Below are 27,229 nucleotides of genomic sequence, written 5' to 3' on the forward strand. Positions count from 1 at the left end.
ATTAAAAAAAAAGAGTTGAGTCAAACTATAGATAACATTATGTGTTTTAATATATGAAAGAAATAATTATAATTAAAAATAATTTTAGAAAAATTTATATATACCAAATGAAAAATCTTATTATATATTGTTTTATATTAATAATAATGGTAAAAACTTTACACGATAAAAAATAAGATTAATTTTCCAAAATACAGAATTAATAATTCCTAATAAAATAAATTAAGTAATATTTATTTTTCCCCTCTTTTAAAAAAAATTAGTAAGTAAATCTTTTTATTGAAGAAATGATTAGTAAGTAAATCTTTTTATGGAGATTCAATATGAATCTGCAACAAAATATACAATCACAATTAAGAGACTGTTAAGAAGAATTGAGCCATTTAAATTTATTAGCTGCATAAAAATTCCGCAGAATTCTCACAATTTAATATAAAATATTTAATGTTAAAAATAAGATAGACAAGATAAGTACAATTAAAATTAAAAAAAAAGTTATATCAGAATTTAAGTATTTTTTTAGTTTAATAGTTATTTCATGTATATTATTCAGTATAAAATTATAATTTTAGTTAGAAAATTATTTTTACCTAATATCCTTTTTGGAATGTTTGTATTTTCCAAGTCATAATTAAATTTTTAAAATTGAAACTTACTCATATACTCTTCCTATAATTATAAAAAATTAATTTTTTATAAAAAATAATTAATTACTATATTAATTAAAATTAATTTTTTTATTAATATTTAAAGTAATTTATATGATTAATACAAATTTATAAATTTATATTTAATTAATTATCAATTTTTAATTATTAATTAGTAATAATTTTTTAATTTTTTAAATAATATTTAATTTAATTAATATAATAATTAATTTTTATTTAATAATTTTTGTAGAGATAATTGTAATATATGTGACAACAGTAAATAGAATCTAGTTCCGCTATATTGAATTATAGTATATATTTGGTATATACGCTACAACAATTAACTCCGGAAAATGAGTACCAAATGATGGCGTGATTTAGGGTTTTTAACATGTTTGCAACCTACGTATTCGAATGCCACGTCACCTTATTGGTCATTTCCTTATTTTGTTGCAAGAAATTATAATTAATTTATGTTAATAATTTTCTTTCTTTATATTTTTAAGCAACCATGCATACTATACCATATACAACATGGTGTAATCCTTCATTTTTTCTGCTACGTCCTTTAATTACACTATGCATATTAATCAAATCTAGAAAACATATTACTCAATTCATTATATATTGTGTATATTAGATATGATACCTAACAATTATGACTTTTTAGTTACATTATTCATATGAAGAAAAATTAATTTAGTTCAAATAATTAAGTCATCTTTCATTCATTCTTAGTCTAACTAGAAGTAAGTATTTATTATAACTCAAAACTTGATATCATGAACAATATTGTACATCTTTAGTACTCAAAAGGTTGGATTAATATTTAGTAGATATTTGAATTGGATTAATATTTAGTAGGTATTTGAATAATTTCGGGTATCAATATGACTTTTTTTTATAAGTTTTAATAGGACATTTTTTTTATAAGATTGAAAACATTTTTTTTTAATTCAATTTATTCTTTATCTATAAAAAAAAATATCTCTTTCTCTTCTTTTAGTCTTGCCTAAAATATTAAGATAATGGAACCATAACCCACGCAAAGTTCACTTTCTGGTAAAAGAGGCTCTCCCATCAAATTCAAAAGTTGGGCACCACTTTTACTAGTTGAATTATTTATTCTTTATTAGTATTACATAAAATAAAATATCTTATAATTTTATTTATTTCTATGTAGCAAACCAACCTGCACAGTGCGTTGTTCCTAATTCTTAGCTATAAATACGCTCACAAACCGTTCCAACTCCCACTCAACCTTCCACCTTCTTCAACACTTGGACCTCTCCATCTTCCACGATCACCCCCATTCAACACTTCACCAAATTCCAAAAAAATGGCAAATCCAACACCAAAACCTATTCCCACTTTCATCCTTCATCTCATCTTATGTTGCTGTTTTTGTTCATCCCTTGTTATGGGAGCCACTTACAATGTGGTTAGCTTTGGTGCCAAATCAGACGGTAAAACAGACTCAACCACGGCCTTCCTCAATGCATGGGCCAAGGCTTGTGCTTCCACCAACCCTTCCTCGGTTTACGTGCCGCAAGGGAGGTTCTTGCTCAGAAGTGCAACCTTCGGTGGTCAATGTCACAACAAAGCTATCACCTTTACCATTGATGGCACTTTGATGGCTCCTTCTGATTACAGGGTCATCGGAAATGCCGGTAACTGGTTGCACTTCCAGAGTGTGAACGGGGTTTCCATTCGCGGTGGTGTGTTGGATGGTCAAGGCACAGCCCTGTGGAGTTGCAAGAACTCCGGCAAAGGAAACTGCCCCATCGGTGCCACGGTGTGTTTCACTTTCATGCACATTATCATAGTTCACACAATTACTCACCCCATTTTCTTTTATTTTGTTAATTTTTTAATCTAATGTTGGAGGTGGAGTTGACCTTGGTGATTAGTGAGTGTTTGTTTTATTTAATTAGTGGGAGAATTCATGGAACGGTTTTTCAACTGCTCACCATGGTTTGTTAAGGAGGAAACAAATATCAAGCGAGGGAGATAGTCATAATATATACTTCTAATAATTAATAAATAGTAATGATATATTATGGTGGCTAGAAGATAATTAATTTGAAGTGAGAAGTTAGTTGTAGCATTAACATATACTGTTACTTGATAAATGAATAAATAATAGGTTATGTGGTTAGTTTGCTAGAACAATTGCTTGAACCTCTGGATTTGTTGATAATTTGTCTCTTACCCAATTTTGTTCATTTTTTGAGTCCACTTTCTAAAAGACTACCTTTCACAATCAATACAAAAACCTAATCACCTCTGATAATCATCTGCCATTGAATTTAATTATACACTTAATTATTTGATATTGTGTTTTATATACCAATTCTACTAGTATGCTGTAATCATTACACTATTAAACCAAATCTGCTAACATAACCTTGTTTGTTTCTGTTGGCCTTTTGCATATAAAATAATAGTGATTCTTAAATTTTATAAAGCAAAAGATAATTTTAAGTGAAGTGCTCTGGTTTTTGTGTTGTGTTCAGACATTGGCTTTCACCAACTCGAATAACATCGCAATTAGTGGGTTAACCTCATTGAACAGTCAAATGTTCCACATAGTACTCAACGGATGCCAGAATGTGAAGATGCAAGGAGTGAAGGTCATTGCCGACGGAAACAGCCCTAACACCGACGGCATCCATGTTCAAATGTCCTCCTACGTCACCATCCTCAACTCCAAAATTCGAACCGGAGATGATTGCATCTCCATAGGCCCTGGAACCACTAACCTGTGGATTGAAAACATTGCATGTGGACCAGGACATGGAATAAGGTCATCTTTCATTCAAAAGTTCAAAACAAAAAGATTAACAAGGTTGTTGTTTTTGTTGTTCCATAAGTATGAAATGTTCATTTGGATTTTGCAGCATTGGGAGCTTGGGGAAAGTTTCGAGAGAAGCTGGTGTACAAAATGTGACAGTTAAAACGGTTACCTTCACTGGGACTCAAAACGGTGTTAGAATCAAGACCTGGGGGAGACCCAGCGACGGCTTTGTGAGGAACGTTCTTTTCCAAGATGCTATCATGGTCAATGTCGAAAACCCCGTTATAATTGACCAAAATTACTGCCCAGATAACAAGGGCTGCCCGGGTCAGGTATGCATGCAAATCATAACGGCACATTATCAAAGAAAACAAACATCATCTGTTATAAGTTGAGCTAATGTTGTTTTTCATGTTTGATTTGTTTGCACAAATAAAATAACAGGCATCTGGAGTGAAAGTGAGTGATGTGACATACCAAGACATTCATGGAACATCTGCGACCCAAGTTGCTGTGAAATTTGATTGCAGTTCCAAGTATCCATGCAGCAGGATACGGTTGGAGGATGTGAAGCTCACATATAAGAACCAACGTGCTCTATCTTCCTGCAACCATGCAGATGGAGCGGCGTTGGGTTCAGTTCAACCCGAGAGTTGCTTTTAGACCCTAAATATGCCATCAGCATCCTGCACAAAAAATATACTATTAAACCAAGATTCTTAATGGAGTCATAGGAAAATATCATAGGCATACAGTGTGTCACTACCATATATGTTTTTTTTGTTTTTGTTTACGAAAGTATCAGCATGTTGTAGTTTGAGGTGTTCGTAGGACATTATGCGCGGTGGAGCCTGGTCTTACAATTGTTGTGGACCATATGAACTCCATTTTTCTATGGCATGATTGTATTTCTTCAATAAAATATATATTATAACTTTTATAGTTTTTTTTTTATCAGTAACAACAAATATATAAATAATTAAGAAGTAAAGAGATCCATTTACAGAAGAAAAAAAAGAAAGAAAAATCAAAATAAAGAAGTGTCACTAAGTGTGCAATCCTCCTGCAGAGTCTTTCCACTGCTAACCAAATATTTTCTACTGTTTTAAACATAACATTATACATAACCCATTTCACAATCAGAAAACATCAGTTCAGCAAAAGGCATGTATTCTATAGCATGAGCACCTCCAACCTGTTATTCATATGCTCACATTTCCTAAACATTTAGATACGTTCAGCAGCCTTTTTCTATGATATATTATTGTCTCTGTGCCTCCTTCTCTTATCGGTTTGCCATAATCTTCCTTCCTTAAGTTGATTAGAGAGCAATTTGATAATTATCTATGTCAGCTTATATGCCCATCCTTTTACCTTTGTTACCTCTTAAAAAACCTGCAGAAGAGAGCAAGACGAAGGCCACCACACATTTCCTATATAATATATTGTTATTCCTTAGCCAACTTCGTTATCTCCACTCACCTAACAGAAAACTGTTCAAGTATGTTCTATACAATTGTCTCACGTGTGCAAACAACAGGGTAAGTCTAAGAATCTGTCCTATACAGATTGTTTAACATATGTATGTACCTGCAGATATAGTAGAATGTTCAATGTAGTATTGTTAGCAGCCCTAGTCCTTGGTTAAGATTAACTAAAGTTATATATGTTATGCAGTCCATACATCTTCCTAAATAAATGTCTCACCATTCTTAAGAAAGCTCCTGATATGCATTATTACTATGTCAATTACAAACGTAAGGATTGTAAGCTTGTTAATGGCCTCATATACACCACTTCTGACTATCAAAAGGATGTGGTTGTATAAAAAAATATACTTTGACAATCTTAAGGTTTTGTGTAAGTCTTAAGGTTTTGCGTAAGTGTTGATGAAATGAGTTTAAAAATAAATATATAATAAAAGATAAATTATGAATTAAATTATATAAAAAATATTAAAATAATAATATTAAGAGTTGTTTTGTATAAAAAAAAATTAAGTTATCAAATGTATTATCATTTATTGGATATTTACTTATCTCATGCTTTTACTTGCGCTAGAGCCAATAAATCTTCAACATTAATTTTGTCTTTGAAAATAACATTATTCCTGTCAATATTTCAAACAATTGTACAATTGGATTTGGAGTAATGTTTGAAATATTCTAATTTATTAACTTTATTCTTTCTCTGATAAAAAAAAAGGCATTCAAACTACCATAAATGTAACTTGGCTATTATGCTATACCGATGAAATTTCCAACCAGGAATTACACATTTTCCATACTAATGTTACCACCCCAAAGTGAAACATAAATGGCTCAGAGATTCATTATCACGGAAGAGACATTCTTTTACTTCCCACCTCTATGGCCCTATCATGTTGCCACACTATTCATTAGTACTTGCCATGCAAATTGTTCCAAAGTCTACCTCTCGCATTAAATTATTGACCAAAGCCTTTTCTCATTCAAACCATCCTATTCTTGTTTTTCACATTATCTTACGATCAAACAACTTTGTCTCTTTCTCTAGTCTAAAACTCTCCATCCATATTTTGACTAAATCTCTCTCCATAAGAGGGTGTCCTCTTTAGAGGGAATCAAACTTAGATTTGATGATATAAACTTTAACAATTACACCAAACCAACTTAATAATTACATTATGATTATTATTATTATATTTATTCTAATTATTCTAATTATTATTATATATATTATTACTATTATAAATATTGTTATTAATATTATTATAATAATAATATTAATAATATTATTATAATTTATATTAAAATATTATTAATAATAATCATTATATTAATATTACTATAGATAATATTTTACTACTAATACTATTAATACTTTTTTATTAATAAAATATTAATAATAATAATAGTATCATACTAATAATAATATTAATATTAACAATAATTTTACATTATTTATGTTATTAATACTTTTAATAATAATAATTTTGATAATATTAAAATTTTTAATAATACTATTAATAATATTATTAAAAATACTATTTTTTAATAATAATATTAATTATAAATTTAAAAGTATTAATAATATTAATAATAATATCATTAACAATAATAATAATTTTAATAATATCATAAATAACATTAATAATATTAATTATATTATAAATAACATCAATAATATTAAGAATAATATTGTTAAAAAATATTATTAATATTATTAAAAAATGTTAATAATATTATTAAAAATATTAATAATATTATTTTAAAAAATAATAATATTATTAAAAAAATCTAATAATATTATTAAAAAATCTAATAATATTATTAAAAAATATTATTAAAAATATTAATAATATTATTAAAAAATATTATTAAAAATATTAATAATATTATAAAAAATATTATTAAAAAATATAATAATATTATTAAAAAATATTATTAAAAATATTAATAATATTATTAAAAAATATTATTAAAAATATTAATAATATTATTAAAAAATATTATTAAAAATATTAATAATATTATTAAAAAATATTATTAAAAATATTATTAAAAATATTAATAATATTATTAAAAATATTAATAATATTATTAAAAAATATTATACAAAAAATTAATAATATTATTACAAAATATTATTAAAAATTATTAATAATATATTAAAAATAATATTAATAATATCTATATAATCATTATATAAAGAGGATACATCATTGGTAACTTTCTTTGATGTAATATTTTATTTGGATAGTTTTATCCTTTAATAAATAAAATAATTTATTTATATATTGAATAAAATAAAAAATTGAATAACTTTTGTTTATTATAAAATAACTAAAAAAACTTCTCTTTTATTAAAAAAATAGCTTGTATAATTTTTTTAACATGATTTAAATATACATATATATATATATATATATTTCAATTGTATTATTTTTTAATTAATTATTCACAAAAATGATAAAACTTGAAAATTTATAAAGTATAAAATTTTATATATTTTAATTTAATAAAACCGCACATATATTTTTCACTAGTCATTGATAATACTAATATTAACAATAATAATTTTAATAATACTAATGATAGTACTCATACATTTTTGATCCATGGATAAATTAATCTAAGAATTTTGTATTTATAGTGAAATTTACCTATCGATTCCTTACTCGTAGATAAATCAATCAAAATATATGGATCAGAGTAATATTAATTGCATTAATATATTAATAATAATAATATTGTTATTATTATAATTATTTATTATTAATATTAGGATTAATAAATTTATTATTTTTATTGTTATTATTATTTATATTACTATTGATATATATTAATATTAACTTTATTAGTAATATTATTATTAATATTAATATTAATATTACTGTTATAGATATTAATATCTATAGATTTGTAGTTAGTACCGTAGAATCACTAGATGAGTGATTGTCCTAAGCTATGGTGCACTAACCCAATAATAGCTAAACAAAATATCATCTCGTGATTAGGTGGGAGCTCGGACATGGAGGTTAGCTTCTTCTTCTCCAACTTTCCTCATGACCATGATGAAAGGGACATGTGGAAGATTTTTTAGAGATGGGGAGGATAAAAGATATCTTTATCTCAAGGAGGTTAAACATCAAAAGACAAAGGTTTGGATTTGTGAGGTTCCAGGAGGTGGTAGAGGTGGATGAGCTGGAAAGAAGGTTGAACGCCATTTGGATTGGGACTTGGAAGATGAGGGTTAATAAATCAAAGTATAGGAAGGTACCAGGGACAACAAAAGAGCGGAACGAAGACCAGAATGCTTTGAAAGCACCACAACAGAGGCAGGAACGAACGCCAACTCACCGTGCTCACACTCATTCACAGGCTGGGTTTAACCATACTCACTCTTATGCATAGGCAGTGACCATGGACCGTCGACAACCATTCCTTCAGGCTGGGTTGGTGGGGAACGTGAAGGAAAAAGGGCACATGGAACTGAACATGGCTCACATCAATGTGGAGAAGGAGGATGTTGAATGGTTGAGGAACAATTTTATTGGAAAATTGTCTGACGCAGGAATGGTGCAGGTGGTAAAGGAGAGCTTCATAATGGAAGGTGTTGACTTCATCCGGGTGAGATACCTAGGAGGCCAATATGTGCTCTTGTCTGGGGAATCAGATGGGATAGTCCAGAAGACGCTCAAAGATAACAAGAAGATGGTGGGAGCTCTTTTCAAGTCGATTGTTCCGTGGGAGGAGAGTTTCGCAGTGGATGAAAAGGTGGTGTGGATTAGATGTAGAGGACTACCTCTAAACATGTGGAACAGAGGATGCTTTGAACGCGTTGCTACTCATGTAGGATCCCTGGTGGAGGTAGATGGAGCTACGTCTGAATTCGAAGATTTGGAGTTTGCAAGGCTAAGAGTAAAGACAACGGTGGGGCGAGACATTCGCCTGGTGGTGGATATGAAGATCAACGACATTCTTTGCCAGATCGTTTTGGAAAAAGAAACCCCTTCGTATAACACATGTAGGTGTTGTTCGCATAGCAGAGGGGGAGAGGCACGGGGTGGCGATTCAAACGAGGGGTCGGAGGAGAAGTTCGGAGAGGAGTTGCTAGAATCGGAGGGTTTCGATGTTGATGTTCAGCAATATGAGGGGGGGAAGGTGACGAAGAGTGCTCAGTGAGATTCCCGGCGGAGGACGCGGTGGGGCATGGGGGTGGCGCCAGTACAGGTAGCCCTAGTAAGGTCCTGGTGTCTAGGGCTGTGAGTAGGTTGCCACTTTTGGAGGAGCACGTAGGTTGCTCGTGGAAAGCGAGCGCATACAGGGTTCATTCTAAGCATGCGCTAGTGCAGAAGGAGGATGGACATCTAAGGGGTTCCAACGGATAGTAGGTGTGGAAACGTGTTTGACCTAATTGTTAGTAGGTCAGCTAAGGCCCAACTACACGAAGGGAGTGAGTTTAGCTTCTTTGAGGGATTGGGCTCGAAACAACTAGAAGATGAGTAAACAGGAAGGGTACCGATAGCAAGGAGCGCCCAGCTTGGGGTTGAAGGCGCGGAGGAGGCCCGGATTAGCGATGACTACGACGAGAAGCGTGACGACAACCCTAAGGAATGTAAGCACAAGTCTTTGTCCATGGTAGAGGCAAGTGGGGGAGACGTCTTTTGTGGAGTGACGATCACGGAGGAAGACGACGACGGGGGTCGTGTACGCCGGCGATGAGGCTCCCTGAACGACAAAGTGAGCCATCTCCGATCAGACCAACCATACAGGCGTATCACATCTGCACCAGGGTTAGAGCGAAGGCGATTGCAACATGCGCAAGGAGTGGTGATGCGACGAGAATGGCAAGAAGATTGATGACGGAACGAAGTTGGCGAAGGAGAGCGTGGGTCGCAAATCTGACACCATTAACGTAGGGAGAGGGCATCTTAGCGCGGTAGAAGGAAGGAGAAGCACGTTGGAGGATAATATTCAGGTGGATGTTGTGTCCAGTCGGCAGGATACAAGGGTAGCTACTCAGAGCTTCAGTAACTTGTCAGACGGTGCTGTTAGGAATTGCAACAGGCTGTATTGGATTAACAATGAACACTCGAAAGCGGTGAGAATCTGGACCATCGGAAAGGAATTGGGGTTCTCTTTCTCGGGTGAGGAAGAAGTGGTGGTAGGCCGTATTCAAGCTATGGAGATTCGGGATAAGTCAAGAGTCAGGATGGAAAGTGTAAGTAGAGTGGAGAACAGTGTATCTGATGATGAAGGTAATTAGTATGAACATAAGGGGAGTGGGGGGTCCTAAAAAAAGGAAGTATATGAGGGAGTTGATTCATAAAGAACAGGCGGGTATGGTGTGTCTTCAGGAGATTAAATGTAAGGAATTGGGGTTGCATGAGATTTTTAAGATGTGGGGTTCTAATGAGATTGAGTGGGTTGTGAACGGGAACGAGAATAATGCTGGAGGAGTAATTACGATGTGGAGGAAAAGTTGCTTTCATCTTAGTAATGTCTCTAATGGTAGTAACTATAGCATCATCGAAGGGGAATGGAGGTTAGAAGACGCGATACAGACTGTGGTGGTCAACATCTACAACACCGGTTCAGTGATAAAGAAAAAGGCTATATGGGAGGAGGTTCGGGTGAAGAGATTGATGATTAATACGAAGGTGTGGTGCGTGGTAGGGGATTTTAATTCCATCAAGTGCTCGGGCGAGAGGAGGAGCGTGGGTTGCGACGTCGATCACAAAAGCGAGATGAGAAGGTTTAATGCGTTTATCGAAAGCTCTGAATTGGTAGACTTACCAATGTTGGGTAGAAAGTTTACATGGTACAAACCCAATGGATTGATAAAGAGTAGAATTGACCGGTTCTTAGTGTCGAGGGAGTGGTTGGATAGGTGGCCGGAAAGCAAATACCGAGTGTTAGACAGGGCAGTGTCGGATCATTGCGCGTTGGTATTAGATACGGTCACCGTGGATTGGGGGCCGAAACCGTTTCGCTATTTAGATGTTTGGCACAAAGATAGCAGGTTCAGGGAGTTTGTTCGCAACAGATGGCTCAGTTATGAAATCCAGGGTGGTGGCTTATTCGTGTTCAAAGAAAAGTTGAAGTTGTTGAAGGCTGACTTAAATGAGTGGAATAGGGAGGTGTTTGACAATATTTTCAGCAGGGGATGAGATCCAAAAAAGGATACATGAGTTGGATGCAAAAGATGACGAGAGTGAGTTGGATGAGGTGGGTAGGGAAGAGAGGAAGTGGTTGTTAGCAGAGCTGAGGAGTAATAACCTTAGTCAGGAGGCCATTTATCAGCAGAAGGCGCGCATCAAATGGTTGAAGCAGGGGGGATCTAAATACAAAGTACTTTCATTCTACCATAAAATGGAGAAGAGCAAGGAATGTGTTCAATGGGGTGAGAGACAATGGTGTGTGGTATGAAAATCAGGGTGTGGTGAAGGACAAGGTCAGAATGTATTTCAAAGAGAGGTTCTCTGGTGATGATCGTTTGAGCGTCAAGCTAGATAACACATGTTTTAACAGGATTACTGAAGAAGATAATATATGGTTGGTAGGAAGGATTTCTAATGAGGAGGTAAAGGAGGCAGTGTGGAGCTGTGGCAGTGATAAAAGCCCGGGGACTGACGGCTTCAACTTCATTTTTATCAAGTTATGTTGGGAGGAGATGAAGGCATACATCATTACGGCAATGCATAATTTTGAGGATGAAGGGAGATGGCCAAGGGGGACGAATGCCTCTTTTATATCTTTAATCCCTAAAGTTGAAAATCCCCAAAGTTTGAATGAGTTCAGGCCGATTTCTCTGGTCAGGTGTTTGTACAAAATTGTGGCAAAGATTCTGTCAAGAAGGTTGAAGAAAGTTTTGCACAAGGTCATCGATGTGAGGCAGTCGGCGTTCTTGGAAGGTAGGGGGATCGTGGATAGTGTCTTAGTAGCAAATGAAGTGTTGGAGGATATCAAGAGGAGAAAAAGCAGTTGTATCTTCTTTAAGGTTGACTATGAGAAGGCATACGACTCAATTGATTGGAGTTTCTTTGTTCTATATGCTGGAAAGATTAGGCTTCTGTGGGAGATGGGTCGGATGGATTAGAGCGAGTCTTAAGTCCTCATTAGTGTTTGTGCTTGTGAATGGGAGTCCGACTCAGGAGTTTAAGCCCAGGAAGGGGGTGAGGCAAGGAGACCTGCTGGCACCTTTTCTTTTCCTCGTTGTGGCAGAAGGTCTAGCTGGAGTGGTAAGGATGGCGGTCGAGAAGGATTTATTAGAAAGTGTGGAGATCGGAGGCAGGCTCACCAAGGTTAATATGCTTCAGTTTGCGGATGATACGCTTTTTCTCCGTAAAGCGAGTGCTCAAAGTGTGTTTGTTATCAAGGCCATTCTTATATGCTTTGAGTTAGCGTCTGGGTTGAAGGTTAATCTCCAGAAGAGTAGTGTTGGAGGGATCGGGTGCAATAACCTCTTGCTACAACGTTTCGCGACAGTCTTGAATTGCGTCACGATGAAGACCCTGTTTAAATATTTGGGCATGCTTGTAGGAGGAAATTACAGAAGAAGTAAGTTTTGGGAAGAGGTGGTGGAAAGAGTGAGGAGGAGATTAGACAGATGGAAGGGCAAGTTTATCTCGATGGCTGGGAGACTCTGTCTGATTAAGTCGGTGTTATCTACTCTGCCTTTATTCTATATGTCTCTTTATAAAATGTCGGTAATGGTGGCGAATGAAATTGTTAGATTGTAGAGGAATTTCTTGTGGGGTTGGGGGCCAGAAGGTAGGAGAATTGTGTGGGCCTCGTGGGATAAGGTGTGTGCGCCAAAAGAAGAGGGGGGCTCGGTATGATCGATATAAGGCGCTTCAATATTGCCTTGCTAGGAAAATGGATTTGGCGACTAGGTTCTGAGAAGCAGGGACTGTGGAAAGAGGTGGTGGATTCAAAATATGGAGGTTGGAGGGACTTACAAAGTCAAAGAAAGAACTTCTTGAATTCTCTTTGGTGGAGGGATTTGAAGGACGTTTGGGCTCTCGACATTTGGAAAGATAACTTTGAGGCCAACATCCTGTGAGAGGTAGGGAATGGGAGGGAGATCAGGTTTTGGGAAGATAGTTGGGCAGGCAATGTAGCCTTAAAAGAGTTATTCCCGAGACTTCGCTCCACATGTACGAACAAGGATTCTTTGTTATGGCAGGTTAGGGAATGGTCTGAAAGCTTGGGGTGGGTATGGAAGATCGAATGGAGAAGGAATTTGTTTGAGTGGGAACTGAGTCTGGAGTATCAGCTGATGCATATTTTGGGAGATCAGATGGGGAGGGCAGACAAGGAGGACATGTGGGCATGGAAAGATAGAGGGACAACAAGGTTCACGGTTAAATTAGAATATAGTATACTCAGGGATGTATATCAGGGGGAGGAGAGAGAGGTATATCTAGGTTTCTGGAGGCTAAAGGCGCAACCTTCTGCTCATCTCTTGGCGTGGAGGGTGTTGGAAGACAAAATAGCAACTAAAGCCAACCTGGCAAGGAGGGGGGTAGGGCTAATCACCAATATTTGCAGCCTGTGCGGGGAGGAGGAGGAAACTATGTCCCACTTGTTTTGTACATGTAGGGTTGCTTGGCTTGTGTGGGCAATGTGCCATGAGTGAGCGGGGATAGCCTCTGTGAGTCATAGGGACCCGAAGAATCACTTATTAAGCTTTAGGATGAGTGGGCTCACGGAAAGTGTGAATCAGGTCTAGGGGGCGTGTGGATAGCAATGGTAGGGGAACTGTGGAATCATAGGAATAGGAAGGTGTTTAGAAGTGGCAGGGTAGACCATATTGATTTTTTGCAATGTCGCAGGTAAAGGCGTGGTTATGGGTAGTGTGTAAAGCGCGAGGCGCTTGTTTTTCTTTTTCCGATTGGTGTCTTGAGCCAATGGTCTGTATGAGGTCTGTTATATTTCCTAGGAACTCCTTCTCCTGATATGAGGAGCTGATATGTTTGTGTGTAAGGTAGGTTTCTGTATACGGGTTGAGATATCCCTGAAATACCTCTTTTTATTCATTATTTTTTTGCTGATAAAAAAAATAAAATTGTAGTTAGTACCTACGTATCTATATCTATAGGTAATTTTATGAATATTAATTTTAATTTTAATAATATTAGTAATATTAATATTATTATTATTATTGGTGTAATAATTCTTAGGTTATTTATTTATGGATTTGTATACGTGGATAATAATTCGTATGTGATGTTGAATTGACCAATATGCCCATAATAATCTGTATGCAATATTGAATTTACCAACAAATACAAATTCATAGGTAATATTTTGTATGTGTTGTTGAATATATCTATAAATTTGAAATTTCAATGTTTCTTCCTTAACATTAATTGGTTTCTCACACCAATCATTGTCTATCTTATGGAGTTTGTTACACGAAAAAAAACCCTAAATAAGGAACCGATTTTGAGAAGTAGGTGTAGTGTTTGTTATCATAGCCTCTGGTTGAGTTGAGTATTTTGATAAGGATTGTTGGATTGTGGATGCCAATGTGATGTTGAAAAATACCAAGAATTTGGGATACATGGAGTGACACAACATTGAATAAATGAATGAGGAAAAGAAGAAGTTTGATTTTGAGAATTAAATTTGTGTTAGTAAAGAAAGTAGTGTGACCATATTTAAAGAAAACTTGACACTACACACATTTAATATCAAATTATCAAGATGTCAAAAATTAGATATAATCGAATTAAAAACAAATTATATTAATTTCACCACAATCTTAAAATTCACAACACATATTCTACTACTTTTTATATATATATATATATATATATATATATATATAAATTCTTCATGCATTATTTGACTTGAAATAGTAAACAAGGTTGATGACTTTTCACGATAAGTGCACCGTGTTGTCAGAAGTAATAATTTGTCCTTAAGGACGGAGATTGAACCCACAAGGAAGGAACAATTGGATAATCAAGTTTAAGATTCACTAAATATAAAACAGAAAAATAAAATTGTATTGAAATTTGTTATGATGACAATGATTAATAATAAAAAAAGTCAAAGAATTTGTTGATTCAATCGAAAAAATAGGGATTGAGGTTCATCTCCTCTTTTGTATTTTGATTAACATGACAATATTGTGTCTTTTAATTGATATTGATGCCCGTATAAAAATCATTTATATTGATTCCTTGCATATAAAATTATTACGATGCTCCCTAAATATATATTTATAAAAACAACTTATCAGCAAGATCAGACGTTGATAATTAACATTTCAAATTTATTCTTAACATTCAAATATGTTAAGCATTATCATTTGGATTAGAAACTTAGAAGTACTTTTCAGTCAAAACTAAATTTCGAGATCAAGGTGAACAAGCATTAGTAACAAATGATAATACCAATTATCAATCAAGAATAAAATATTATGTTTAGATATCACCTCAATACATAAGAGTTTGAACAGATTACTCCCAATCTCATAGGGTAGAATTAGACACACATGATGGTACAAACAGGGAGAGCAAGAAAAGAAAATTCTGGATGTTTCTCTTTGACAACTGCTTCCTTTAGGGTTTTTAACACCTCTTATTCTCCCAATTGGATTACAATTTAGTCAATAGTGTTTTTCTTTCAATCTTGCACGTCTAAGGTTGTGCCTCAAGCCTCATATTTAACCTAATTAGCTTGGGTTAAGTGACTTCTCACTTGGCGTTATTGGGCTCTCGTAGGCGCAAAGCACGAAAAAATGCCCAATGTTACTGGAGCAATCTCGCTTGGGCGAGATTGAGCTCGCTTTAGCGAGATTCTCTAGTGGCGTCTGGCTTAGGTGAGTTTCTGTGAGCTTTGATGAGTGTTTGTGAGTTCCAACTTCCCTTTTTAGCTTTGTATATTCTCCTTTTGCCCAATCATCTCCATTCTTTCGTAGAATAAAATAAAATATGCAAAAATGTATAAATTATAAATTAAGGGTTATTTTATGGTATTTTATCAATTAATATCCATAAGTGTTTGTATTTAATATGATATATTACTGAAATTAACACAAATTTGAGAATAAATCGTTCTTATTCAAATTAAAATCACAAAATATGTAAAAATGTATAAATTCATAAATTAGGGGTTATTTTATGGTATTTTATCAATTAATATCTATAAGTGTCTGCATTTAATATGAAATATTACTGAAATCTCGCACTTACCAAAGGTTTATGCCTAGAAAAACAATATAAATATAGAAAATTAAAACCATACAAAAGTAATAAAAACATATTTCTCGCATAAGCATTTTATAAGTTAACCAACAAACTTGTTTTTATTTATAACGTTTTTTATAAAACATGAAATGAGGTGGTTTATTAACCTAACCCTTGTTTTTTTATATGTAAGAAATCAATTTATGGACCCATAATTTGTGAATTATAGATGCATAATAAAACTTGACAAACTGTATATATGGAGAAAAATCTGTCAAAATAAAGAGTTGGAGATTAGGATTGAACCCCTTACCTTAATAAAGTAAATGACACTTTAAGATTGAAATGGAATTCTCATAAAGATGTTCTCCTATTGCCTCACAATAAGCTTTAAAAAAAGAAACTCATAGTTTATGAGTAGGATTTAAAAAGAATAGGAAGGAATAAATCATAACTTTAGCTCTAATTGAATGAATCTATATCACTAAGAATTTAAATAACTAAGAAAGGAGGAGGAGAGGAAAGGAGAAGAAAGCTTACATTAGACCTTTCTTTCTCTCAGTATAGGAAATTATGAGGAGATTTGAGAGATATGGTTGTATTTATAGGCAATGTTTTTGCATGATAGGACAAAACTAATTTGTAAAAGAAAATATGTTTTTAATTATTGAAATTACATTTGGAAGGTTGCAACTAGAAGAGAAGAAGACAAATTTTCTCAAACTTATCCTTTACATTAAAGTTGTCATGTTATGAGGGTAAAAAAACTTTCTTACTTTGATCTTATCAAGGGTGCACTGTGAGAAAAATGAGCTAAGCCCACTTGTTTCCATGTTTCAATTAGGGAGCAAACAATGAACTTGAGTTCATGGAACTTGAGTTCATGGAACTTGAGTTCATGGGTTTGAAATATACAATTTTGCTATTTTAATCCCTTATTAAACCCAAAATAATGTATTTCAATTTTAAAAAAAACATTTAAAATATTTTTAAATATATTCTAACATCTATTTCTATGGATTACTAACAATTTGTCTTCATTATCATTTTTATAAAGTTTTAGAATAAAATTTCTATATATCTTATTAGTGATGAACTTTTACATCGAAATTACTAACGAAATTCAAAATTAGTAAGAATTTCAGTTGAGATATTAGTAATAATTAAATCCATAAAAATTAATTATGAAACAAAGTTTACTGTAAATTTAATAGTTGTAACTCAAATGAATAGTGTTCATTGAAATTTAAAGTATTTATAAGAATAAACTTAATTAGTTTATTAGGGACCTAATTGTAATTATTAAAAATTTGCTAGAGACTAAACTACAATTATTAAAAATATTTGAGGACTAAGTTACACATAATAATAAAATATTTAAGGACCAATTTACAATTATTTCAAAGTCAATTTGTAATTTTATAATTTTTTAGGGTCTTATATGCAATTATGAAAAACATTCCTGGAGTTAACAAAAAGTATTCAAGTTTACTCTTGAAGAATTTTAATTAAATTTTTAAGTCAAGAAGAAAGTAAAACATAAGAGATAATAAATGTTACTTTCTATGTTATGAAGTGCTAAATAAAAAAATTATTACTTCATAGTTAAAAAAAAAATACAATGTTTACATCTAATGTAGTGCTAATTAATGATTAGAACTTGGGCCTCGAAACCCAAAATTATTGGGATAATTATTTTTGTGTGGTTGGATTTGTAAATAAACGATACTTTTATCAACCTTATTCCTTGACATCCATTTTAGTCTTGATTATGAGAGATTTGGAACTTCTTCAAATTATAGGATTGGAAAACACTTGTGAACCCTCTTATTGACCAGGAATCTTTGAAAGTATCAGCTTTCCAAATAAATTATTTATAAACTTTCATTACTTCATTCTACCTAAACTTTCATAACTTTTACTTGTACACATAATTCATGTAATGTTGGAATCATGATAGATATGTTTACATACAATATACATATAAATAATTTTTTTATCAATAATAAATAAATTGAAGTATTTAAAGATATTTCAACTTTAAAAAAAAGTCTAATATAATGTTTCCAGCGGAACAAAACTACAATAAAATAACAAAGAAGATAGTTCATAAGAGAACATTAGTTAAAACTCCTAAAAAAAATATCTACACCATACCAATAACCTGTATAAAAGGCCCAACATCACCCAAAAGACTTTTTCTGTTCCAAAGTTTATCAGATTAGCTTGTAGAACCCGAGAGCTGCTCCAATAATAATTGCAGCACCGCTCTCCTTGCAAATATGAAAAAACAATGTGATGAAGTTTTGAAACTTTCCAGAATTGCATCATCTTTGATTTTGTTTGAGAATAAAATTTTCAACTGGTTGTATCTTTCTTAATCAATTATGTCATCCATATGAAATTTATTGTTTCTTTTAGTAGCTTTGTTTTTAGTTTCATACTTGACGTAAAAAAAATAAATAGAAGTAATAGGAGAAAGAATAAATTAAATAAATCTATTTAGCAGTACAAAGATCTGACAAAAAAATCTGTACAATGTAGAGCCATTTGTTTTACCAGAGTTCGGAGTTTGGACATCTAGTCGTAGTCAGTATTGTTAAGAATTTTTTTAAAGTGTTCCTCATCAATAAAACTTCCACTAACGAAAGCCCGACTGGCCAGACATCGTCAATGACTTAGCGGCCTTTTGATGAAAAGCAATGTCCACATCAGATTACAAGTTAAAAATGTTAATCCCGATTAAGGGTCATAAGCGTGATTAAATGTCTATTGGATCTACCATAATCCTTCTTACAGAATAAAACCCATTATAATATTATAAATAAGAGGAGACCCATAGTGAAAGGTAATGATTATCTGAACCATAATTACACTAGTTAATTGAATTTCATCTAACTTTAACGCGAGAGTATCATTGCTCATTGCAAGTATCTAACTCATGTAGATTCGCAAAAAGGACAGTTGAATTTGAAGTGAAGATTGAAACAACTCGGTAGGAAATATTCAACATCGAATAAGTTATAAGAACATTTTCTTTTCTACACCATCCATATGAGCTATCCATATAGCACGGGTTTTAAACTATAGTTGCTTACAAATTCCATCAAGATTTATTCTCACATCAATAATTAGTTCATATAGTACAATTTTTTGATCGGTTTTTTCCAGCTTGTGGTTTGAGTTCGTACTAATTAATAATGTGGGTTCGTTTCTAGTTTATGTACATGATGCTTTATTCCAAACTATATAATTATATAATCACATGATTGCAAATAATTAATTTTATACATAATCGTTGAATTAATAACAGCATATTCCACGGTTAAATTAATAGAATCCAATATATACACATTATAAAAGATAATTTCACAGAAAATCTCTCACACATATATATGGATATTAAAAACCCATGCGTGAGCACTTATCATTGCATATAATAATTTCACACAAAAATATTGGATATAATTAGTTGCATGCTCATGAATGAAAGGATGAATTGACCTTTATTATGAGAAAGAAGTGTTCATCAGAAAGTGGAAAAGAGAGAGAAAGAAGAAGCTTCTGCCGACTTACTAGTGTTGTATGTCAGAATGAGGTCCACTGTTTTATGTTTTTGGAAAGTAGAAATTAGTTCTTTGAAATACCAAGATTTAGAAGAGATTATTAATGTTTTTCCATGTACAGAAGCAAAAGATGGAATTTTAGATTAGATATTTTCATGCATAATTATCTGTCAATGATACATAGTAGAGTTCATTATTTTGTGGTGCATAAAATTAAGTTAAAATCCAGTAGGGGCCAATAGATAACATGTAATCCTTGGGGGACCAGGTAGAGAGATGATAAAAAAAAGCAACTGTGTACCTTATAATTGTTTGAGGACATGTAAAGTGATGTCTTCACTGTTTCCTTCACTGCCAAAAACATGATAATCTTGTTGGCCATGCTTTGTTTGTTCTATGAAGGTTAAGACAAGATAAGGGTTATGGGACCCTCATCTTATGTGAGGATGTCACTTCATATTACTTTGTGAAACCGCCCTAAATTTGTCCCTTTAAATCAAATCACCTTCAGCACTTGAGATGTTCCATAATAATATGAGTCCCTTATGCTTTTTCCCACAAGCAGATAATTGCGCCTGGAACCTAAATTTCTTTTTATGGGAATCTTTCCTAAAAATTCCAATGCACTTTGCTTCAACAAGTCATAGATACAAGAGGAGACAAGAGGGACCTCTCTTGTAGTATTAGGGCTTCTTTTGAAAGAAAGGAACCTTAAGCAACAGATCCCAAGAGATTTTTCTCAAGAGTCAAATTCATCATCATGCCATTATCAACATATCCCCATGCCTTACAACCCCAAGAAAATAAATAATATTAAATTGAAGTTGTAAAAGTTACAATTAGTGCACTCATACTCCAAACTGTCTCACTCACTATGTGTTAATAAATTCTAATTTTTTTTTGTCTCATCCTTGGGCATGATTAATTTCGTTGATTTTTGGCAAATTTCTAAATCTAAAAATTTGGAGATATAATCACCGCAGAAATATGTATATCCTTTTGAAGCTTGGTCATACTAAACATCAATTTGATTTTGTTTTTACATTTGACGAGAGACAATAAGTTAAAAACATAGAAAAGAAAAGAGAGAAAAAAAAAAGTAAGCCTACCCTAAATGAATATGTAACGGAATCTTATCTCTAACCATAAAATTGCTAAGGTTTGAACATAGTCGGTGTGAGTTCACAAAAAATAATTAAAAAGCCCCTTGATAACTTTTGCTTGGTGGATAATGAAAAATGGAGTCAAGGATTTCCTTAACCAACAAGTCTCACTCAGTAATGTTGACAATTGATTATAATTATAAGCACCCCGTTAGCCCACTAAAAGATGTAATGATATGTCTCAACCAGGTAATACCCAAACAATTAGGGTCTTCAAGTTAATAAATTAGCTTAGGATTTCTTGTTGCTTGGGTTAGGATGCAACAGTCATCCAATTAGTACAATAGATAGCAAAAGGAAAAGAAAAAAATAAATAAACGGGTGCTTTGCAATTAAATCTAAATTGGGTTTTATTAGTTCTAACTTTTCATCAATTAGGTAGTTTGTTCTTTATTATTGGCATTTTTATTGTAACCTTTTTTGTTCCTTTATTAAAATATAAGTACGTAGAAGTAATTGATATACATGTGTCTGTGTGTTTTTTTTTAAAAATTTATTGAATAACTTCACTAAAAAGTAGAAAATGTTTATTACATTATTTTATTAGCAAATAACGAATAACTAAAGGTGTAACATTTTATGATGTTTCATCCCTACCATGTTGGGTATGAAGTCATGACTAATTGGGTTGGACTGACTAGACATAATGTTTAGTAAGTGAGCTTAATCATTGTGTCCCTTTATTATCTTTATTTAAAGAGATTATTGTGCTTGTAATTTGGTACACAACAGGAAAGAAATAAAACCTAATATTTGCCCGTGTGGATGTAGGTTGCAGTTGGCATCTGAACCACGTTAAATCTTGTGTCGTTTATTTTTCTGCAGTTGATTCGTGATTGTGTGTTGCTTTCGCGTGCGTTTTTCCCATCAAGTGCTATCAAGATCTTTGGTTCGTTTACACACTAGAGATCCGATCAGCAGAAATTAATCGACAAGACGTGAAAATAGCAGCTGCAGTAGCGTCCCTAAGTTAGGGTTTCACAGAGGCGGCAACAACATCCTAAAGCTAAGGTTTTGTAGGGGCGGCAACGCCGTCCAAAAGCTAGGGTTTCACAGGGGCTGCAATAGCGTCCAAAAGCTAGGGATTCGCAAAGGCGACAACAGCGTCCCAAAGTTAGGGATTCACAAAGGTGACAACAACGTCCCAAAGTTAGGGTTTCGCAGTGGCCCAGGATTCGCGACAGCCCATACCTGTGACTCGCTGCAGGTGCGCACAATAGGCGGTGTGACGTGCAGTGATGTAGGTTGCGACAAGAGTGGTGGCGGCTCGCGACGTTGTGCAGGTGGTTTGCTCGTAGTAGGGTCGTGTCCAGGCAATGCGACGGCGGATCGCGTTTCACGGCGAACAGATGCAGGTGCTTGCAGTGAGCGAGACGACACGGAGGTGCAGTGCGATGGCAGTGACGAAAGACCAGGGTGGCGCGTGCATTATTCTGCTGGTGCAGCAATGACAGTGTGGTGCTAGGCGCGAGGTGTGATTGCTTTTCGCTGTGGCACGATGTTAAGACAGTTTAGTTACTGAGCACATCAATAAAATGAATTTGATCTTAGCCAGACTTATGTTAGCGGGAATTACGTTCAATGATGAAGTTCAAGCTTTACTACTGTTATTGTCTTTGCCTGGCAGTTGGTCCGGAACGGTTACAGTAGTTACCAGTTCACCAGGATCCGATGGATTCACTTTTGAGAAGATTCATGATCTCATTCTTGGCGAGGACGTCCGAAGAAGCAATTCTGGGGAATCATCTAGTGAATCGCTATATGTCATCAGAGGTAAGAAAAATATCAGAGATAGTGGGAGCAAGAACCAAGGAAGGAGTCAGTCAAAGACTTGGGATTGCTCAAGTGTAACATGTTGGAACTGCAAGGAGGTGGAGCATTTCAGGAATCAATGCTCAAATGATAAACAAGTCAACATTGCAGAAAACTTCACGGATGAGGACCTTTTTGTCTATTGTGTGGATAATAGTGTTGATTCCTGGGTCATGGATTCTGATGCTTCTTTTCATGCTACCACAATAGTGAAGCATTGCAGAATCTAGTTATTGGGGACTTTGGAAAGGTAAGACTAGCGAACTACAAAACTCTTGATGTTACGGGCATGGGTGACATAGTGTTGAAGACGTCAGTCGGTTTCTGGACTTTGAAGGATGTCAGAGTTGTTCCAAGCTTAACGAAAAGTGTGATTTCTGTTAGGCAGTTAGACGAACAAGGACAAAATGTGATGTTCAGAAATCAACAATGGAAGGTCATCAAGGGAAATCTTGTCATGGAGAGGTTCATTGTATATGGTCAGATTACTGTCTGAGGGAGTAACCGTCCCAGTTCGGAAGATAAACAAAGTCCGATTCACAGAATCTCGTGGGCAAAAGAGGGTTGTCTTTACAAGAGAGAAACCCAGAGCCACAGGTCAAATTCAGGATGAACGAGTATGGAAAGGTTCAGGTAGACTAGTCAGAGGTACTTATGGCAGTGGCAGCACGGGTCGTGCTTTAGCTAAGGTTCCTAGACGACAGTGGGTTAGGAGAACCAGTATTCCAGTTGTTGAAACTTCTCCAGAAAATTTCTTGTTGAATATGGAAAGTGTTTGTTCTCAGGTTGTTCCAGGATTCGACAGTTCTTGCAAGTGGGAGCCAGTAGGAACAAAGAATGAGTCGGTGACTGACGTGTTGAAACTCAGGGGAGTTTTAATGAAGTCTTCAAAATGATTAAGAAGGCTGGTGGCAACTAGTGGTGGAACATTGAGTTTCATTGACAGATTACAGAAGTACATGTACACAGTTGAAGCGCAGGTGAACATTGTTCCGTGGCTTCAAGTGGGAGATTGTTGGGTATGAAGCCAGGACCAATTGGGTTGGGCTGACTAGACACCATGTTTAGTGAGTGGGCTTAATCATTGTGTCCCTTTATTATCTTTATTTAAAGAGATCACTATGCTTGTAATTTGGTATGCAACAGGAAAGAAATAAAACCTAATAGTTGCCCGTGTGGATGTAGGTTACAGTTGGTGACCGAACCACGTTAAATCTTGTGTCATTTATTTTTCTGCAATTGATTCATGATTGTGTGTTGCTTCCGTGTGCGTTTTTCCCATCACACCAATGAAACATGTTATACAATCCCTTCTACAAAATAATCTCCACTAAGAAAAATACACAATACCAACAAAAAAATGGATTGACCTTAGATCCTTGATTATACAATTACAGACGAAAAAAAAAGAGTATGATCATAAGCATCCCCAAAGAGAACCAGCAGCTAGTGCCTAGCCACCGAGGAAGCAATAAAAGCCTACAATGCTACGTTGCCCATGGGAAACATAATAGCATACCAAATGGATCACATAAATACTATAAAGAACAAAAACAAAAATAAAGGAGTAAAAAGAGATAGAATCAAACATAAGAACTTATCATGATTGGATTAGATGTTCACTGTAAACTAATTTCAATTTGATTGGGTGTATGGGGGTTTCAGTGTGAAATGTTCAAAACTCTTCAACCTTGCACTGCTGGAAAAATGGGTGCGGAGGTTTGGCTATTAGAGAAAAGACCTGTCGTTAGAGGTGCTACAGTCCAAATATGGAGACGGGAGAAGTCTAGGGGATATAACTAATAATAAACAATCTAAGTGGTGGAAAGACAATAAGAGCATAAAGAATTATAAGGAATTGTTCTAAAGAGAAATGACTAAATAAATATGTTTAGTAGAAAGTGGGTAATGGAGAAAAAATAAGGTTTTGGGGAGACCTTTGGCTAGGGGGAAATACACTTAAGGATAGAGCACCTAGGATGTATGGGAATGCATTAGACAAATCTATTATGGTTAGTGAGGCAAGGTGGTGGGAAGATGGTATTTGGGTTTGAAATATTTCTAGAGAAGAGAGTGATTTGAGTGAGAAAAATCATTGTTCAATTCGCTTATGGAGGAGGTTAAGGTGGTTAACATTAATCAACATAGGGATGATAAATGGGTATGAAGTCCAAATAAAAGTGGGTTATATACGATGCAATCAGCATATAAGGTATTGTCAAACTTGGGTAGTATGGAAAGGGATGATATCTTCCCTTCTCTTTAGAAAATCAAATGCCTACCCACTGCTATGCATTTTGCTTGGCGGGTTCTGAGAGTTAAGGTTGCTACTTTAGACAATCTTAGTAGGAGAGGAGTAGTCTACTCTAGTAGACTATGTCCTTTGTGTAAATCTTTCAATGAAACCATTAATCATCTCTTTTTTTAGTGTAAGGTGGTTGGATAGGTATGAAATCTCTTTCATATGTGGTTGGGAATTATCTCAATAAACTATAACCAACCTAGGAAACATTTCAGTCAATTTTGTACATCTATGTTTAATTCAAATGGTAATTTTATATGGAAAGGGGTGTGGGTAGGAATTGTGGAAACAGAGGAATGATGTTGTATTTAATAATGTAAGGGTTGATGTTGAACAAGTTTTTTGTGAAACACAACTAAAAGTTTTAGCCTAGGTCAGGAATCTACTTTCTAAGCCATCTTTTACATATTCAGATTGGTATATTAATCATGTATTATGTATTAGATCCATGTCTTAGTAGGTCCAACTTTTAGGCATATATAGGCCTGCACTATGCTTATTTATCTACATTGGTAGCTAATTTTTATAAAACAGGTGATGGATAAGCTCCCTAAATAACTACTGCATATTTCAACAACATTGAGGGAGGTATGTGTGATAGGTTCCAAGCGTAAGCATATAACGTGTGTTAAATTCTCTTCTTGGGATCTCTATCTCTCAGGTGAATCACTCATGGAAAGACCACAACTATTTCATATGCATCATGCTATAGTAATTTTGTTGTATGTGTATGCTTTTTTCTGGCACCGTGTATCAGGGTTATTCATACTAGGGGTTTTTGGGTTTGCACATGCTAGTGTTTTCAAGGGTAGGTTTTGGGAGAGAGGAGGGGTTCCTGTGGGGTTATGCGTGGGATTATATAGGTGTTATGTACTCACAAATTTTTGTATAAGGGTTTAAGCATCCCTTAAATGCTTTTATTAATTATATTTATTCTTTGTTGATAATTATATTTTCTCCTTAATAATGATATCACAACCATCCATATAATTTCAAAGTGTGGTATATTGAATGCCTAACAAAAACCACTTGAAATTTTTCTAAATACATGTCAAATTTTGCAATTTATTTTAGAAGGGTTTCTAACACAGACTTTATCCAATTGGATGCTAGGTATAACAAGCTACACATTCATAATCAAAGGATCTCTTATTAATTGAAAATATATTCTTCAACTAATAGTGGCCTTGTGAACAATAAAGGCAAAATATATAGTTTTGATAGAGGCAACTAAAGAAGGGATATAGTTAAAAGGTTTGTTATGTTGATCTAGACATGCTCAGGAGAATAGAATCATCTTATGCGCAATATGTTTGACCAAGGATCATGTGCAACATGGTAGGACAATAACCTGATGTCAAATATTACTTCTTTTATAGTGGGGAGAAAATTAAAATTAAGGAAATAGACATTAAGGTTATTGATATCTTCTCGATGTTTGCTCATAGGGACAAGTTGATAAGTGCCATAATTCATTGACATTTCAATAAAAAAGATAGGCACTTATGAACTTTAATTGATAAAATAGTTATAATTCAACCTCTAATTTAGGAATTTTTGGATCTTTTTACATATTTTGGATTATAAGATGAATATGAACGATTTATTCCCAAATTTGTGTTATTTTTAGGAATCTAGGGGAAAATGGAGATAAAAGGGCTAAAGGAGAATGAACAAGTTAAAAGACAAGATGAAAATACAAAGTTGAAATATTGAAAACTCGCCCAAGCAAGATCACTCCAGAGGAACTCGTCGAAGGTTCTCTTAAGCAAGTTCACTCCAGTGAAGTTGGGCTTTTTTCTCGTGAAACTCAAAAGCAATATCTTGCTTGAGCAAGATCTCACTTAACTCAAGTCCAATTAGGTTAAATAAAAGGCGTGAGGCATAACCCTAGATGATAACTTGAAACCTCCATGGATTGGCTTGGTTCTTGAATTGATGGAGAGAATAGAGGAAGCAATGAAGTATGGAGGACAAGGTGAAGTTGTCGTGAGCTCTTGGCTCCAAGGAGTGTCGTAAGGAGTGTGGAGAGTGATAGGTTAGGCCTAATCACTTGATAAATTGAGAGAGATCAAAGAAGGAGTTTACCCTAGAGAAATGAGATAAGAAGAGCATTGTTAGCAATATTGGAAACATAACTCTATATATTTTTTTATCTCAAAATTCATAATCCAAACACCTTCATTTATAGGTGAAAGGTCGACTAAGAGTTACAAAAAAATGGTGGAAATTTTGAAAAAAAATAAAGGAATTC

The 27,229-nt window shown here is 34.0% G+C and overlaps 2 protein-coding genes across 2 annotated transcripts; both read left to right on the forward strand.

Annotated features, from left to right (window-relative positions):
* Positions 1-1,907: 1,907 nt before the first annotated feature.
* On the forward strand, positions 1,908-4,387 carry LOC137809646 (polygalacturonase). Its single transcript, XM_068610745.1, has 4 exons — positions 1,908-2,445; positions 3,167-3,456; positions 3,551-3,779; positions 3,892-4,387. Exons 1-4 carry the CDS (start codon positions 1,990-1,992, stop codon positions 4,108-4,110), a joined length of 1,194 nt encoding a protein of 397 aa, XP_068466846.1. The 5' UTR covers positions 1,908-1,989; the 3' UTR covers positions 4,111-4,387.
* A 5,886-nt stretch (positions 4,388-10,273) lies between these two features.
* LOC137809181 (uncharacterized) lies at positions 10,274-11,101 on the forward strand. Its single transcript, XM_068610319.1, has one exon. The coding sequence runs from the start codon at positions 10,274-10,276 to the stop codon at positions 11,099-11,101; it is 828 nt and encodes a 275-aa protein (XP_068466420.1).
* Positions 11,102-27,229: the final 16,128 nt, after the last annotated feature.

The sequence above is a fragment of the Phaseolus vulgaris genome, chromosome 2 (genome assembly GCF_051622355.1).
Source record: "Phaseolus vulgaris cultivar YP4 chromosome 2, ASM5162235v1, whole genome shotgun sequence".
NCBI classification, from domain to species: Eukaryota; Viridiplantae; Streptophyta; class Magnoliopsida; order Fabales; family Fabaceae; genus Phaseolus; species Phaseolus vulgaris.

Bases quoted from the DNA above. Each gene is read 5' to 3' on its own strand.
- LOC137809181 (XM_068610319.1), top strand. From the start codon at position 10,274: ATGGTGTGTCTTCAGGAGATTAAATGTAAGGAATTGGGGTTGCATGAG.
- LOC137809646 (XM_068610745.1), top strand. From the start codon at position 1,990: ATGGCAAATCCAACACCAAAACCTATTCCCACTTTCATCCTTCATCTC. The intron at 2,446-3,166 runs GTGTGTTTCACT...TGTTGTGTTCAG, and splicing joins ACTGCCCCATCGGTGCCACG to ACATTGGCTTTCACCAACTC. The intron at 3,780-3,891 runs GTATGCATGCAA...ATAAAATAACAG, and splicing joins ACAAGGGCTGCCCGGGTCAG to GCATCTGGAGTGAAAGTGAG.